Source organism: Diuraphis noxia, unplaced genomic scaffold (genome assembly GCF_037042655.1).
Source record: "Diuraphis noxia isolate RWA-SAM2 unplaced genomic scaffold, SU_Dnox_SAM2 contig0001, whole genome shotgun sequence".
Classification (NCBI taxonomy): Eukaryota; Metazoa; Arthropoda; class Insecta; order Hemiptera; family Aphididae; genus Diuraphis; species Diuraphis noxia.
Window position 1 is genome coordinate 84894800 of NW_028301711.1, and position 19434 is coordinate 84914233.

The following is a 19434-nucleotide window of genomic DNA, read 5'->3' on the forward strand; positions in this document are numbered from 1 at the left end:
TTTTAAATTATTTTGCTATTTTAATAGTAGGTCCCTTGATCCCAGAAGCCCGTCGTATATACCTTCAATATTTTTAGAAGTATACAAACAAAAAAAAACCATCAATATACTACAAAATATTGCCAGATATGAGCGCTCCATCAACCGTCAAAATCAAACCATGGAATTTCAAGAAATAAATAATCAAATAATACCTTCTACTAGTTCTACAGAACTAGATTTAAATAATATAACATCTATTAATATTAGTACTCAAGTAGCTTTTGAGGTGCCCGAGGAAAATTATATTTTTTATTGTGTTTATGAAGGTAATAATAATGGAGGTACTCAAGCATCAGTAAATTTAAATTTAAATTTTACTAAACCGAAAAGTGCAGAAAAATCTTGTGGTGTAGATTCTTCAAATACAAGTTCTTGTTTGTCTTGCCTATCATTTCATGGATATAATTCTATACAGTCTGAAAATGCTATGTTGATGAAAGTTAAACTAGGTCTAACATATTGAGCCCTTAGTACATTTTTTTCAGTCCATAGAACTACCATCAGTAGAGTATTTTCTGAATGTTTACTTATTTTAAGTCATAAAACAAATAATTTAATTTTATGGCCAAGTAAAACAACTATTGTAAACACATTACCAGAGGATTTTTTTACCTATTGATGTTTTATTATACTTTATTGGTATTCATATTTTATTATAATTTCTTTGTAATCATATAATTTCATATTATATTATTTTATTAAAATAAATTATATTTTTGGCAATTATTTATTTATTCGTAAGTCAATGAAACTTGACAATATCGAGATAAATATAATGGGGTACAAGAACGGAATCGGTTTATCCCGACCGCGGCCGCAGTCGGCCTGCCGACCGTTGGGGTAAGATAACCGAAAAGTACCTTGAATAATCTAAAGTCTAAAAAACCGTATTGAAGCATGTCGATTTCTCGATTTGTTATTTTATTATACAGTCCATTAACTGCCCGGCTGAAATAGCAGTTGTTTTTCGATATTATTTGGTTATTAGCTGTTCCGTAGTCAGTCGTTGATCGAAATAAAAAGGTATTGTGATCATGTCCAAAAAAGTACATAGTGTCTATGAAATACGTATAAAAATAATAAAATATTTTGTTATTGTATTATTTATATTATTTTAAAAATGAGATACATATTAAAATACGTAATCATAAACAGTGGTGGTGTGATAGGGTATTTTATGAGGCAATTGCCTCACCACCGATTTGGTGGTAGTACCCCTTGGGATGGATATAACAATTACATACCTATGGTAAATATTTTACTAACATATTTTTTATAGTGTATAATAAACGTGGTATTGTGGTAATACTAAGGTGGATTGATTAAATTAAGGAAACCAGAAAGTATTTAAGCAAACCAATATTTTGGTTTATCAAGATAAAAATAATATAGATCGGTTTTTAAGTTTCTACATTTACCAATATTTTTTAAAAAAATTTCTATAGACTCCTACATTCGTTTGATTATTAGTTACATCACTTGGCTCCGTAATTTGGATGTCTGAAGTTGTTTATGTGGATTCTATTGTATCTAAACTATTTTCAAATTAAGAATAAAATACATTCATGCTCCGCTCTGATTCCAAATTGCACTTGACATTTTTCAGTGGGTTTATGTATGAATAAAGGATACCTATAGCTAGATTTATAATAATTTTATTATAGTTAAATGTGTACCTGTATAATGTCTAACTATATTGTTCTAATATATTAATGATATAATTCTTTAGTTGTTTGATGGATTATTAGTAATACCACCGATTATATAAAATTATATAATCTGTGGTAATACTATAGTAATAATTTAAATTACATAAATAATAACAAATTAGCATCATATTAATAAATTATTTAATTATATTATGCATAAAAACTAAATTGTAATATATTTGAATTTGGAACCAACATTTTTTTTTAGAATTTTAATTGTTTTAATTGTTTATTTTTAACAGTATGCTTTAATGATAGATTGTATAAAAAAAAAGTTAACACATTTCAAAATTTTAATTCAATTTGCGTGGAGCATCCAATCATAATATTTATTGCTGGTGCCAACTTCAGAAATAAGTCAGAATCATTTGAATTTTAACTATAAAAATTGCAAATTATTATCATTTGATAAATATATCCATTATAATAATAAAAAAAAAAATTATAAATTAATTAACTATAATTTTTCTATTATTTATAATATAAAACATTCATAAGAGTCTTATGGACGTTAGATTAGTTAAGCTTTAATTTTATCATAGAAGTTATGAAACTTTTCTAACTTTTTTTTAATTCGATACACTATAATTAATTATATATAATAATAAATAATCTATTGTTTACTTATTCCTAATAAATTGTTTGTATAAAAATGTAAATATAGCACAATATGCATCTTATTAAACTATGAAGTTAAATTTAAAATATATATATATTTTATTAAATATTATAATATTATACAAGGAATGGACATTTATTTAACAATAAAATACATACTTATTTGTGTCAATCAGTGTGGATTCAATGTTTGGTAAGGAGCTTTAACCAAATTATTCTTGGACTGCTGATGATATACAATACATATATTTTTTAGGTACCTTATAAAAAATGATCTATTACTTCTATTATAATAGATGTATTATTCTTGAATGACACCACAAAAAGAAAGTATAGATTTTATATTAATAAATTAATTTTTGTGGCTTGGTGATTTATGGTCGTACACTCAACTGTGGAAACACTCTTGTTTGTAAAAAATCCTTGCCACACATACAAACTAGTTTCTACTAACCTTTCCTCCCCCCCCCCTCACGCTACAAAAAACCTACAAACAAAAAACAGCTAATGGCCAAAGTTGCTGGGCTTACGCTAAATTAAAAAAAACTATATATATATATATAAATGGAAATAATATTAAATCAATAATACAATAGTATTGTTTTATTATTAGGTATTTGAAATTTCACGTTTTAACTACAATTAAAATGTATTGATTTATTGTTATTTTTTATAAATATTTTAATGGTAATACACTTATTGTATTATCTCATAATTAATAATTTGGTAATATTTTATTAATGTAAAACTTGGGGCCAACCGCCATTTAATAATAATTCCTAAAACATATTTTCAACGAATATGATGAAAAAAAAATAATATCTATCGAATTATATCATACTAAAAATAATGATAAAAAAATCCTTTTCTGGTATCTGGGAAGTGAGGAGCGAAAACCAGAAATATTGTGAACACGTGGAAGTTACCGCCTCTCAACAGCGGCATTGTCTGTTATTCGCAGACTCATCTTGGAATGGAGTATATAATAAAGCCACGAAAGGACTTAACTCAACTTATTTATGTATAAAAAATAGAGGTTTATCCATGAATTTTGAGAAATCAATGTTTATAAATTTCTCGATAAATAAATGTACTAATATGGTTCCCCCTTTGGTTATTCACAACTGTGATAATCTATTAATGTGAAATAATATTAACTGTAAACAAATACACCAAATAACGAATATCCGTCATTTAGGTATCATATTTGATGAAAATTTGAGATGGAATCCGCATATTTGCAATCTAGTTGGTAAGCTCCGTTCCACAATCCATCAATTCATAAAACTAAGAGATTTGTTACCGGTAAAAACGATGCGTATGATTTATTTCGCCTTCTATCAATCCATTTTTCAGTATGGGCTTTTAGTATGGGGAGGTATAAAGGATAATTATTTAAATCCACTACAATTAAAATAGTGTAGTAAGAATAATATTTCTTAGAGAATATAACGATTTTTGTTAGTCTATATTTAAGTATGTAAAACATATTTTATTTTATAATTGTGTATAATATTATTTTAATTTTATTTTTCTTATAATTTATGTATGATTATTCGCTAACGCTCTACTCCACCACAAGTCTAGGCTTACAGGAGTAGATATATTCTTTATCAATGTTTATATTTACATAATGTATTTGTATCTTATAAAGAAATGTATTTAATAAAAAAATAAAATAAAAAATAAATATATCCACGGGACCACATAAGATGGGTACCTGAATCTAGGACAAAATATCCAAAATTAATCAGTTTTTACGTAAATTAATATATTAAACTTAACATTCTAATAATAATAATAATATGTCTATATGTATTATATTTGTATATAAATAACAATATTAACAAAGATCGCCAAGCTCGGCTCATGGATCGACGCACAGTATACATACACGCACATTTTTTTAAAAAACATTTTTTGTTTAGGTTTTGTGTCATTGTTTTAGCAAATTATTCCGGTATTCATAAAAACAAATTGTTAATCATTTTATTTTATATTATTTGACAATTTGACTAATAATCTACCAATTTACGTAAAAACGGAAAAATATAGATATATTATACGATCGTTTCTGTGTATGAATTCCGGTCTGGTGACTCACATAATATATAACATTAACGACAAACCATTGTGACAAAAACGGTGCCAGTTCAATAAATGCCATATATTCTATAAATATTGAAAGTTAATATCTACCTATCGTCGTGTCTTTATGGGTGTGTCACATTCACTTATAAGCATTTAACATTTAATATTGATTGTGACACGACGTTGCGGAGTGATGAGGATGGTGATGGGTGTCAATAAATAAACACTTGGTTGAAGTAATCGAATGTTGTAATTTACAGTTTGTATTAATATAAATAATGGTATGAATGGGCTGAGTTCAGTAATACGTAATGGTTCACGCGAACTCAAAGACAGAGAGGCCTGTCGCACGTAGGTCAGAGCGCCGGCCGAATCCAGCGTCCGCACCTCCGACACGGCATGCCCCTTTCCTCTCCGGGACGCACGTACCCGCAACCGGTCGAGTAGAGCGCCCGTCGCGGTTGCTAGCCGTATGTTGGGTAACGACCGTGACATGCTCCCCCCCCCCCCCAGACCGGTTGGCGGGGTCGTTTGTCCCCAGCCTTCAGTCACTCATGTGGTCGAACATCAGCAGGTCGACGTCCGAAAGGTCTTCGTCCGTTATACTTAGTTGTATTGTCGGCTCGTCCTCTCCTTCCTCGGCCTCTGGATCGGGTGGAGATGGTTGGGACACCGTATTTAGTTGTGCCTTGGTTCGGACTCTCCGGGTCTGTGTCGGGGTCGCGTCCCTGGCTGTCGCTGGTGGTGGTCCCATTACCACGTTGCCTGGAGGTACCTCCGTGGTTGTCCTGGGTTTGGCCCTGATTGACGTCGCAGTTGAAATGTCGGCTCGCCTCGGGGATCTGATCCGGGTTAGGACTGCGTACGGCTGATGTTGGGGAAAGGGAACCCGTTTGACGTTTCTGGACACTCGGATTGTCCTGACCGGTAAGGTTACTACCCCCCGGTCCAGTGCAATCTGCACCGCCTCGTGTGTCAGGAGCTCGGCGGGAGCCGCCGCTACGGCCCATCTCGCCACCTGACCTGGTGTGGGTGTCGAGGGTGGTTCCGTCTGCGTTCCCCGTGATGTTACCGTCAGCCATATCTCCTCTGCCACTGGTGTCTGCGTCTCCATGCTTCGGGTGTTATTTCCGCGGTTCCTGTGTTGCCATGTCCATGTGAGTTCTTCCCACGTGGGGATTCCCACGGCCCTCCCAGCTAAGCGTCTGGCCATCACCAGATTTGCAGCGGCGCCGTCCAGTAACTCCTGCACTATGTCGGCCACCGTTGATCTGTCGGGACAGTAGTCGGAGTTCGTTAAGTTGAACTGCCTCCCTGGATCTTCCCGCTGCGGACGTTGGCTTGCCATCTGAAACAGTGATTTGGTCATCCATGAGTTCCCCCGAGGTTAGTGTGTGTTTGAAACACGAGCTATGTAGTTTGTGTTCTGGGTTGGTTTCGGTGATGAATACTCCGCCCCCCAGGTATTTGTTGAATCTAACCGGGCCCAACCATTTTGGGGTTTTCCAGTTCTTTGATTCGTTTTGTTAGGTTTTCCACTGCTCCTAACGTTGCTTCGCGTGTGTTTGACTTCTCTAGTTTCATTAGGCGGTCTTAGGCTGCTAGGGTCCGTTCTAAGGTAGTTTTGGGGTTTGGGTCTTCTCAGTTTTGGTTTTGGGTTTCCCCCCTTCTTGGATTTCCCCTTTTTGTCCGTTACTGATTTGATGACTCTCCTCTGGGTTGTTTACGGGTGTGTGTAGTGTATCGGTCCAGGTGGTTGGTGGTTTGGGTGGGGTTTGTTCAGATTTGGGAAAACCGTAGTTTTTTGGGGTTTTCCCCTCTGTTGTCTCAATATGCCGTTCCAGCATTAGATAGACTTCTGACTTTGTCCCCATTGTCCCTAACCCTCTTTTGGTTAGTTTCCCCTTAAGTTCCCTGATCGTTAATTCATTGATAGTTTTCTCACCGCGCTGCATCGTGTACTAACACGTGGAGCCCTTCCCTACCGATATTGACTTTATATTTTTATAATGTTTTATGTTTAAAACATGTTTTTATTATAGCATGATTATTTGTGTATCAAACGTTTTAAAAATGTTTTATATTATGTTTTAAACGTATCTACACTTATAAAATAAAAGTCATATTTTGAAATTCAGCTATGAATGTAACTTTTACTTTTTACTAAAACTAATTTAAGAATTTTAAAGTTTTAATATGAATGAATTATTCAATTATCCAGTTTTTGTATGTGAATGTAGAAAGTTTGATTTACAGACAGCAAAATTTATTTATGGTACTAACACACCATTTAGACATGTAGAGCATCCAGAATTTGTAAAACTCATCAATCAACTAAGACCTGGTTACAAATTACCAAATAGGCATAATATTGCAAATAATTTGCTCGATGAGGTTTTCAATTTAACTATTTCTGAAATTAAATCACAATTAAGCGGTAAAAGTGTATACATGTCAATGGACGGATGGAGCAATATCCATAATGAACCTATTGTATGTATTTCTGTTTATGATGTTGCTGAAAAAGCTGTTTATTTGGTTGAAACAATTGACACTCAAGATAATTCTCACAACTCATAGTATCTATTAAATTTAGCTGTTGAGGCAATAAATAATTGCCAAAAATACAATTGTACAGTTCGAAGCTTTGTCACTGACAATGCTGCAAATATGGCAAAAATGCGAGAAGAACTTGCTCAGATTGATGAAGTTGGTGCTGTTAATAATAATGTACGTGATATCATAACATATGGATGCAGTGCACATATTTTAAACTTATTGGCACACGATTTAGAAGTTGATAGTATAAAATCAAATATCAAACAAGTCATTAAGTATTTTAGAAATAGTCATAAAATAGGAGCTGAATATAAACAAGCAGGTGGTAAAACATTAATCTTACCATCTGATGTACGCTGGAACACTTTTTCTGATTGTTTACAGTCTTATTTAGAAAATTGGCATATTTTAAGTTCAGTGTGTTCAAGCAACCGTGCAGCTATTGACACAACAATAATATGAAAAATCGAAGATATGGAAATGAAAAGAAATGCTGAAGACTACTTTAGAAAACTGAAAATGATATCAATCTCATTAGATAAAATTCAAAAAGATTCTTGCACTTAGAGTGATGTATGGAAAGATTTATTAGATTTTTTTGAAAAAAATTGTAACTAAGATGAGATTGAAAAACTGAATGACAGATATGACATGGCTGTTTCACCACCACATTTTTTGGCAAATATGTTAGATCCTAAGCATAACGGTTCTCGTTTATCTGAAGATGAATCTGATTCAGCATTGCAGTACATCTACAGCTATCATCCAAATATACTGGCTGAAGTAATAAATTATCAAGCACAGCTTGCATATCAAGCTACGTACAGCTGTATGTAGTTCGGCAGGAATAGAAAGATTATTTTCATCATTTGGTTTTATACATTCAAAATCAAGAAATCGTTTGGGTGTTGAGAAGTGCTAAAAATAGGTAACAATTTTCAAGCACCTAAACAAGTAATATATGATCTCAATTCTCAATTATTACATATACAATTATATTATTTAAAAGATTTACAATTTGTCAATTTGCACAATAGGGTTTCAACTGTTTCAAGTTTTGTTTTCATTATATAAAATCTAGTTTTAATATAAAGCAAATTAAAAAAAAAAAAATCTAGTTCTATAATTTAGTTCATGAATTTTTATTTTACACGGTTTATAATATTATGTTATTTAAAGTTTTGTTTTCATTCTACAAAAATCAGTATTGTTTATTTATTTTAACTGCATACTGATTATAATATTATGTATTTATGACATTTATGCAGTGTTTGGAAGGAACGAGTTCCAAAAGGAACGGATTCCTGAACGAGTTCCTTTACATTAAAAAAGAACGAGGAACGGAACGAGTTCTTATTTTCAAGGAAAAATAACGAATTTTTGTTCGTTCCTTTCGAGTTCCAATTTACACAGATATATAAATAATATTAATTTTTAGAGTAAATCGTTATCGAGTACTGAGTAGGTATCGAACTTAATTGTTAAAGTTCGTCATTAGTAATTAGGTAGGTACTAGGTTCTCTGGTACTTTGTACTTGTTAGTAACTTTATTAATATTTGAATATTTCTCCTAAGTAATTACACTAATAACTTCGATAGAAATATCAAATGAGTATGTAATATATCTAATATCTATATATTATTATCATATAAATCGTTGTCGTCGTGTCGCACTGTCGCGGTCATCGAAAAATAGCACAACGCTGAAAATCGACCGATAAAATAATTCATGAACTATGAATTATTATGATGCGGGTTGGGACTTAATGTTGTGATTTGTGGTACACTAGTCTGTTGTAGTCACTAGTACCTACAGCTAAAATTTATATTTTATAATAATATGTACATTACTATTATATTATTATTTATTATGTTACATAATTATTTATACCAATAAACGATGACTAATAAGACAGTCGACATACGCGCGCCGGCCAGCAATTGAAGAAAATCCCAAAATAAAATTTACTTACAAAAATTATCTCATTCGATTATATAATATTTTATATTTATATGTAAGACCCCGGCACCCCGCATGTGGCATGTCTGTTTAGTCAAATAATCATTTAGTACTATTGTTCCGTCTGTCGACACCAGACAGCCAATATCAATGTTTCATTTACATTTTGTGAAAACTAGAATACTTGTGAAGTGAATTGAATTTGTAAAATTTGTTATACACGTAATTAATTACTGTTGTAGTGTTGTGATTGTCTATACTCTATTTACTAATAGCTAGTAATAAATTTAAAGTTATGGACAATTTTTTTAAGCCACGTACAGTAAAAAAAGCTGAATATTTCAGTGAAAAAGAAGTAGATGATCCACAAGAAGAAATGTGTAGCACTTCTTCAGATTTGCATAAAAGTATAAATATTTTTTTAAATTAAAACAAAACCAATCTAATTAACGTTTTTTATAGTATATAATTTATATAACAGCCATGGCACTGATTCAAGCCCTAATGACTCTATTGATCCTGTATTGGTTGATGACACAAGCAATATAGTAAGTACTAGGACACTAAGTACATATATAATATAAATATTTAATTTAATTGTCTAATAATATCATTAATTTAATTTATAATATTTGTATTGTAGACTGCAGTGAGACCGTCTATGCCTTGGCCAGGAATTGAAAAGTTTTTTGTTTGTAAAGGCAGTAAAGGGAATAATTTGCTTGTGCATTGTGTATGATGCGAACCTTCAACTAAATTGCACAGTGTTTCAAAAACCACACCATCAAACCTTAAACGGCACATAAAGGTATTTTTTTAATAAAATCTATTGATTTATTTAGTTAAGAATATTAAATATTGATAGTTGACTAAACAGATAAAATGTTTAAATATTAATTAATAACTTTCTAAAATATTATAATATTCAATGAAATTAAATAAATATTTCAGTCTTTATAATAATTTACTATTTAGTAGGAATTTCAATTTTTAACATAAATAAATTAAATTAAATATTTAACTTATAAAATTTAAAATAATAATAATTATTGTAAAATATAAATTATAATGACCAATTCTAATTTTATAATTATATTATATTATTGCAAGGCTGGGCAAGTTAACGATTTTTTTTAACTTAAAGTTATAAAGTTAAGTTAAATTAAAAGTTAATCATATTTTTTTCGTTCACTCTTTAAGTTAAAAGTTAACTTTGAAAAAAAAAGTAACTTAACTTAGTTTAAAGTTAGAATTTTCTAATTTGCAAAAATAAAAAATTGCACACATAATGTTAGTTTTTCTACGCTCAAGAAAATTACTGGGGAAATTTTTTAAAATGATACATAAAAATATTAACTAGCTATCAAAAAACCTATTTTTCCAAAATGAACCTCATTAATAATTTGCATTATTCTTTGCACTAAAATTAACTTAATTTAGGTACTTTTAAATAAAATTAACTTTAAGTTAACACGTTAATCTTTAAAAAATGTAACTTATTAAGTTAAAAGTTAATTTGTAAAAAAAGTAACGAGTTAATTAACTTAATTAAAATTAACTTAAATTTTAACTTTTAATTTGTGAATGCCCAGCCTTGTATTATTGTTTTCATAATTATTATAAAATGATAACCCTATAATTGTCTGTAATAACCATAAAATAAAATAATTAGTAGTGTAACTGTTGTTATTTTATATTGTATATCTATTTGTAAATAATTGACTGTTATTATTTATGATCAAAATAAATACCTTATATTTATATATTTATTTATTAATTCTCCAATTAAAGTAAATAAATTTAAAAAAATATATTTTTTCTTGTACCTAATGCCAAAATAGGTTTAATGACTCATAGTGATTTTATGATTCATGGTGTTTTGAATGGTTTTGATGAATTATTATGGAGTTTTAATTTGATTAAATCTTTATTTTTACTTATCATGCAGTAGTGGTGGTAAAAATGTAAAATAATAGTAAGAAATCAGAGTGAGTTGGGAGCAAGTCCCTCCACAGATTTGTAAATCATAATAAGTAAATGCACCCACATGAGTTTCGGCCAAGTGCTGTTTATGTTTATGTTATATTTATTATTCGATTTGTTATTTAATTATCAAAACAATCATGCATTAATATTTTATATAATAATTGTACTTGTTATTTGATAAGTTTCAGAGAGTACATCAATACAAACAAAATGATTTTGAAAATGCTTTAAATGATGGTAAACAAAATTGTGTTATTAAAAAACAGTGCTTTGGTTTGGAATCTAATCAAACCACAAAACCCTTGAAACAGTTAACACTAGAACGTTGTGGATCTGGTAAAGAAGTTGTTTCTCAGCACAAATTAAATGATTTGCTATTGAAATTTATTGTGAGTAATACTCAACCACTGAGTGTGGTTGATAAACCGTCATTTGTAAATCTGGTTAGACTAGGTTTACCAAAAGATTTAAAGGTTATGTCCAGTAAAAGTTTAAAATTACAAATTGAAAAACTTTATTTATCCATGGTAGACAATATAACTAATACATTATCATCAGTTTTGTATGTATCTACAACAGCTGATTGTTGGACCAAAGGAAAAAAGAGTTATATTGGAGTCACATGTCACTGGATAAACTCCATAAGTTTTAAAAGGGAATCTGTAGCATTAGCATGCTGTCGTCTCCAAGGTCGCCATACTTATGATGTTATTGCAAAGGCATTATATAAAATCCATACAACATATAAAATTCAAAACAAAATTGTTTCAACAACCACTGATAATGGTTCAAACTTTGTCAAGGCATTTAATACTTATACCAATAATTCAGATTCTTATAATGACTCAGACTCGGATGATGACAATGAGAATGTTGACTTGTTTGATATATTAAATTCAACATCTGCCTTAGAACAAGAATCTGACACATTTATTCAGCTACCTCCTCACTATAGATGTGCAAGTCACACGTTAGACCTTATCGCAAAATCAGATGTTGATAAAATAATAAATACAAATTCTAATTTTAAAAAGTTTTATAGAACAATGATTGGAAAATATTCAGCAATGTGGTCTAAGCAAATCATGTCTCCTTTAGCAGCTGAAAAAATACATGAAACTTTAGGTCCTTTAGGAGTTTATTTTAAAACACCAAATAAAACTAGGTGGAACTGCATGTATGATGCTTTATTACAATTAAAAAACATATTAAATGCACAAAATGGATTAGACAAGATCAATCAGGTATTGGACTATTGCGAAATACAACGGTTCACACTACAAGAAATTCAACTGATGAATGAGTATTGTGATGTTATGTCACCTTTAGATGACACCTTAGGCTTTTTACAAGGGGAAGAGAGTATGTACATGGGCTTTTGACTGCCAAGTCTGTATGCGTTGGAAAAAAAATTGAAAGCGATTGACAACGAAAAATTAGTTTACTGTACGCCTCTTTTACAAACAATCATCGAATCTATTAAAACGAGATTTGAACCAATTTGGAAGAAAAACTAATTAATATTAGCATCATGTTTAATTCCAAGGTTCAAACTTATTTGGCTTGATAAATATAATCAGTGTTAAGCTGAGCAAAATTTGAAAACTTTAATCTACTGTACAGAAAACGATGAAAATGAAAAAAGTGATAGTAGTGATACTACAAACAAACAATTTGATAAAGCACAAAATTTTTTTTGTCTTCCATTGAACAATCAACCAAAAAGTTCCTCTGCAGATGAAATAAAAATGTACCTGAAAAGTCCATTGAATGAGATAAATATGTTATTGTCTTATCCAAAAGTTATGAAATTTTTTTTGGAGTATAATACACCAATGCCCTCAAGTGCTCCTGTCGAGAGACTGTTCTCTACTGGATCCAATGTAATGACTGTTAAACGTTACAGACTAGGTGATGAACTATTTAAAAAATTAGTTCTTTTAAAACAGAACAAGATTACTCTTTAGATTATAGTACTTACAGTATAGTCTATTTCTATTGTTATATAATTAATTTATATTGTTTAAAAAAATAAAGATGAATCAAAAAAAAACTACAGTATATTTTTCATTTAATATATTTGTATCCGTATTTATATTTTTAAACTAAATAGTAAATTATAAAATATGTACTTGTAGGTATGTTTAACTAGTATAAGTATAATTAAAAAGTAAAGTACCGAAGTATGTCTATGAATGAAAAAAATGTATGATTAAATAAGAATTTTTATTTTATTTGGAACTAAAAAGGCACTCGATGCTTTTTCAAAGGAACGAGTTCCTTATTTTTTTTTAAGGAACAAGGAACGGAACAAATTCCTTTTTTATTAAAAAGAACGAGGAACGGAACGAATTCCTTTTTATAAGGAACTCGCCAAACACTGCATTTATGTATTATGTTAGTTATTTTATTTCAAGTTATGTTTTCATTACCTATATAAACGGAAGATTTTTTTTTAATTCTATACAGACATACAGTTTATACATTTATACTATTTAATATTTATAGACTTATAGTATTATGTTGTTATTAGTATATTATGTTTATAACTTGTTTTACTTGTAAGTATTACAATTTACAACTACAGCAAGTTTCAAGTTTTGTTAAAAATTTTTTATTAATATTATTATAGGTAAAACTAAAAGAAAGTTATGTTTATTAATTTTTATTTTAAACACTATAATTAATAATTACCTATTTGTATTTAATTAACTATTTACAAAATATTACAATTTTTTTTAAAATTTATAAACTTCAAGAAAAATTTAAAAAAAAAAAATTAAATATATTTATATTTTGTATTTTTTATGTTTTAAACATATTGATAAAAAACCTTTGATTTAAACAATATTTTGTTTGTTTTTAAAGTATAATGTTTTTTATTATATGTTTAAAACTTGTTTTAAACGTCTGAATAAAACAAAATGTTTTAAACATAACAACCCTGATAAGAGGCTTAAAAGGTTTAAAGTTTTTTTTTCTTTATATATTATAATAAGAGGAGGTAAATAATTTAACTTCTCTTACCTTTTCGAGCCTCGTGGTTCTTATCCTACCGACTGCGCCAGTGACACGACGTTGCGGAGTGATGAGGATGGTGATGGGTGTCAATAAATAAACACTTGGTTGAAGTAATCGAATGTTGTATTTTACAGTTTGTATTTATATAAATAATGGTATGAATGGACGAATTCGGTAATACGTAATGGTTCACGCGAACTCAAAGACAGAGAGGCCTGTCGCACGTAGGTCAGAGCGCCGGCCGAAACCAGCGTCCCCACCTCCGACACGGCATGCCCCTCTCCTCACCAGGACGCACGTACCCGCAACCGGTAGAGTAGAGCGCCCGTCGCGGTTGCTACCCGTATGTTGGGTAACGACCGTGACAATTGTTACTCGTCTAAGCACATCAAAAGAAATAATGTGTGAATTGAAAAAATAAAAAATGATACAAGCTAAATAAAATATATATATAAATATATTAAATCCATTATGGATTATTTTTCATACAGGTAATATCCATTGTTACCTAGTATACTGAATGCAGAATGTTAACAATAGTACCGTCTTCACGACGCCACTGCACACTGCAGACGTGACGAAAAAAATAATACCCATGTGGCAATGTCCCATTATAATATGTTTATAAACTATAAAGGTCTAAAATACCTCTTGGCTCTTACTCTCCTGTGGTCTTCGATTTTCAAACACACAAAATAATATTATTATACCATTTGCACAATGGGTATAGGGTACATAAGACATCCGTTGTCGTTCGTTTGACATTTATCCTTATTAATTTATCTATTTTTCAGACAAAGGAATATATAGACCTTTTATTATAAGCCGTGTTCCGGATGTGCATCATATTATACGCTTTGAGTTTCTCTCACATTCAAAATCGTAAATTGGAATAGAAACAGAAAATACACATTTGTATTGTAGTGTTATATTATATAAAATCATCTTTGAACATAGATAGTTGGTACGTTGGGGTATAAATGTATAATACAGTAAAATAAATTACATTTTAAGAGCCTGATATGCAGTTAGGCAGATAAGACTTGTTTACCAAAATTTGGTTTTAAATTTTTTAAATTTTAAACAAGTATTTAATACTTATTCATATTTTCAACTAATCAGATTAACCTGACAAAGCTCCTAGTGAAGTTAATTTTCCCCAAGATTTAAAAGCTTTTAAACACAATACACATGAAGTCAAACACCGTCCCCCATATCAAGCTTCGAACGAATTATTATGTTTTTCCATCAACTGTAATATATAATAAGTACTTATATTTATTTCGAAATCTGTGAGTATTCCAGTTTAAAAAATTTACAATATCAATAATTGAATAATTGGAATTTTGAATTTTAAAGTTCGTTTTCGAGGATTTTATTGTGTACCATTTGTACCAATATGCATATTGTTTACGATGCTAATCGCATATTTAACTACAATTTAACAATGTTATTTTGTTTAAATATATATAATGATTTATTAGTGAAATATGTAGTTTATTTGCAATAATTTAAATTTGAATGTCCAGATTGGTTAACCAATTTGTTGCTTCTAATGTCACCTTATGGACGTGTTCAGTGCCGTGGTGAAAGGGGTTTAATGACGCCTAGGCATCATGGAAGAAATTGTTTGAGTGGGTGTAAGGGTGGGTATGTAGTTGGATCCAACTTGGGTACCAAGCATTACGGTAAGCAATAATATAACACACACATTATATTATACCAGTAACCGATGGAGACATTTCCACCTGTGCATGACAAGCCAATTAAACTCAATAACACACTCGTTGCTATATTAAGAATTAAATAGCTAAATTGTTAATTTAAATTAAATTAAATTAAATTAGTAATTTATTTTTCTCTGCTAGTGGCAAAAATATGATTAATATTTTGACATAATAATATAATAGTATGTAACGTTTATAGAACTTATATTTACTTATTGTTATTACATTAAATATAGTTCAATAGTTGATTATAAATAATATTTAATAATATTGGCGGCGGTCTATGGCGATTTGAGTAGACCGTTTTTGGTGCATTGTACCACCAATATTAGGATGGTGACTGGTGTGTGAGTGGTCTTGGTTGAGCATATGCTGACCGCAATGTTTAATGTTCCATAAAGTAATGAAGTACCTAATCAATGACATTTGATAAATGATAATCGTGGCTGAAACTGTTGAAAGCGTCAAGATAAGAATATAAGGTCGATTATAAATTGTAAATAATATATTACAAATTTACAATTACACTATTATAGTAATTATAAACAGTGGTATTAGCATAGGCTTTATTTCACAAACAGTCATAGTATCCGAGGTACACCATCATGCTTATAATGAAATCACACAGCCGATTGCTGAAGTGCTGAACACTGCCGACTATTATGTTTAATATGATTAATTGAGTTTTAAAAATTTGATTTTCATCGGATTTTATTTTTGTTGCATAACGTGTGTACTACGTATGTCGTATGTGTATGACACTTTAAATCGGTCAGTAATAAGCATCTACTTCCTAATTAATTAATTGTGTTTTTAAATAATGTATTCTAATGAAAATGAAAAATGTGAATGTAGTAAATCTTATTAATGATGTGAGCCCCGTTCGTAAATCTAAACAAAAAAATCATACTATCAAGACTTTTTTTACTTTACCTTAAGCCAAAAAAATATTTTAAGATTTTTCCAGAATATCGGAATGTAAGTTACTTACTCTGTTTATTTTTATCGTTTTATTACGTATTGTTTTTATAACTTTAATGATAGTAAACATATTTCTTATTTATGAAAGATAATACAAACAACTATACTTTAGAAGTTGAGGGTGAAAACCCTACAACGTCATCATCAAGTGAATACGATAAAAAATCCCCGAAAAATCTACGTTTGATGGTCCTTACACTGCAGATTTGGATAAATAGCATTTTCATAATGTGTACTTATTTTTAGGTATTCAAATTTTTATTTAAAACAATATTTTGATGGGAAAATAAACACTTACAAATTGGTAAAAACAAAATAAAAGTTTGGATTTATTGTTAGATAAATTATTTGATTGAAATTAGGATTTGAGTATTTGCATTTAAATATTTTACGATGTTATCTTAATATAATGTAGACTATTATAATTAATTTCGTATTAAATAATAACGATCTAGGTACCTATGTATACCTAATATAGATTTGCAATTATATTTTTATTTATAAACAACTACTTGAATTATTATTTATTATAGAAGTAATGAATACTAATGATATTGAAAATACTAATACAACATAATGAAGAACCGATTGTCTCTGTTACTTATATTTGTCTAATAGTTCCAGGTAATAAATAAAATAATGTTTTTTTTTTCAATAAAATAACCATCACTACTCATTAGGTGTGATTCATAAGTCGTAACCATACCTACTTTATTAACTATAGTCTATAATAATTTAAATGCTATAATATTAGTTAAAATGTAGAGATAAATCTATTAATTTATTTGGTTGTCAATTTGTCATTTTTTGTCAGTGGCTGAAGCACAAATTAACTTATTTAAATAGTTTAACCTATTAAAAGTACGTGTTCTAACAAGACAATGGACTACTTTCAATAGTATATCTAATTTTTCTTTTTTAAACTCATTCATCAAGGAATTGCTAAGTCTTGTCATAACTTTTGGTTGTTTATTTAAAGTACATTTTCCGTGGAAATTATTAAATAATTTTTCTAAAGTTAGTGCACAGTTGAATAAAATAGGCGATGGAGTTGTCAGGTTACTCCTTGAAACATGTTGAATCCATGATGATCCATATAAACCATAGATATTTGGTTGCATAATGTTTTGCCACATATCCAGACACATACTCAATGCACAATCAACCTCCACTTCAGTCAATTCATTGACTGAATTCATCTTTAATTATGACTTAAGGTTAGTGTGAAAAATTAAAATTAACTAGTATTTGCTACATTCACTCACGTGCGATTCAAATTGATCTAATAAAACCATACTTTCTAATGGTAAGTGCCAGCTGATCCAAAAGTTAACTCTATTTTGGCTATTTCTTCATTATTACACATTTGTTGATATAGTTCCATATGATTTTCAGTTCTTAATTCAGCCTCATTGATAATAACTCTGATTCCTCAGAATCACATTAGTTTAGGTGACGTATTGGTAATACTTATTCCTTTAAAATTAAAAAATGTTATATATATTATATTTATATTAATGAAATTGTATATTGTATTGTACTATACCATTTTTAAACGGTTTCAAACTTGTAGTTTCTTTACCTTTATTGTGAACTCTCATATGTTCTATTAAAATGTTCATTTTGCTTAATATTTTATTTAGGTTGTGTTAATCCAGTTCATAAGATAATACAAATTTATCTTTAGGCAATTATGCATTAAGTAAATCAAACCAATCATTAAAAAGTTTGATTACAATTGACGCCTAGATAGAATTAAAAATAAGGCATTTAAACAATTTTATAACATACTATTGGAAGGTAAAAGGAAACAACATTAATAATGGAACTAGTTGTAGTATACAATGATAGATATGAATTTCTAAGTCTTAAATATGAAATGTAATAAAATGATTTATTTTTTTAATGTAGGTGATAGTAATTATTAATCTACTTCTTTCCAATTGGTGAATTGCAATAAATTTTTTTGGCTAAAATATGAAATTGCTTTTGCCATTAAATTTCACAATATCTGGGCTGCTAATTTCACATTTAGTATTTATGATACTACATTTAAATGGAGATCTGTAACTTTGTAAACACGACTTAAACCTCCTTTGTTTAGACCAACAATTTCTTGAAGAACTTGTTTTCCAATATATGTTTGATTTGGTAAAACAAAACCTCTGTCCAATAAATGATTTCTAACAAGTTTTAAGAGATGTGGAACATCAGCAAACATGTAAATTTGTTCTCCAGAAACAGGATGCTCAAATAAAGTTTTTGTTGGTGTGGCTCCAAGACAGTGATTTCCAAAGTCTGATATTTGTAGGCCCCATGTAGCTAACAATGGCTATTACCTCAAAACCACAGTCATTTAGCTGAGTTATAACTTCAAATAACAACTATTGATTCATTGGTGAATATTAATCATAATATAAAGCATTTAGAAAATAGGCCTTTAAAGGCTTTAATGTTAACAATTTAAATATATTGTACAAAATTGTTATGTTTATTGAGTTATTATGATTATTCAATTTCACACCTCTAGCAATCATGACCTGAACACACTTAAATGGACCCAAAACTCGTTTTACTTTTTTGCCATAACAAAATTATTGTGCTACATAAATTTCATCAAATGAAATCACCGTAACTTTGGAAAATGAAATACATGGATCCTCATATTAAGTTGCTGTGAAATAGCAGTTGGATGATATTACAATACATAAGCTCGCTTTTCATATAACCATTTAAAGTT

General features: G+C 29.5%; 1 protein-coding gene and 1 pseudogene across 2 annotated transcripts in view; both read left to right on the forward strand.

Annotated features, from left to right (window-relative positions):
• LOC149062218 (uncharacterized) overlaps positions 1–19434 on the forward strand; it is a 510544-nt pseudogene that overhangs the window by 6568 nt on the left and 484542 nt on the right. The gene's annotated exons all lie outside the window — the stretch shown is intronic.
• The window catches only part of LOC149062220 (uncharacterized), a 204454-nt gene that overhangs the window by 2722 nt on the left and 182298 nt on the right, over positions 1–19434 (forward strand). Inside the window, exon 4 of the mRNA XM_089221572.1 lies at positions 31–371. Coding sequence (XP_089077698.1) covers positions 31–371 — 341 coding nt within the window. The remainder of the gene's footprint in view (positions 1–30; positions 372–19434) is intronic.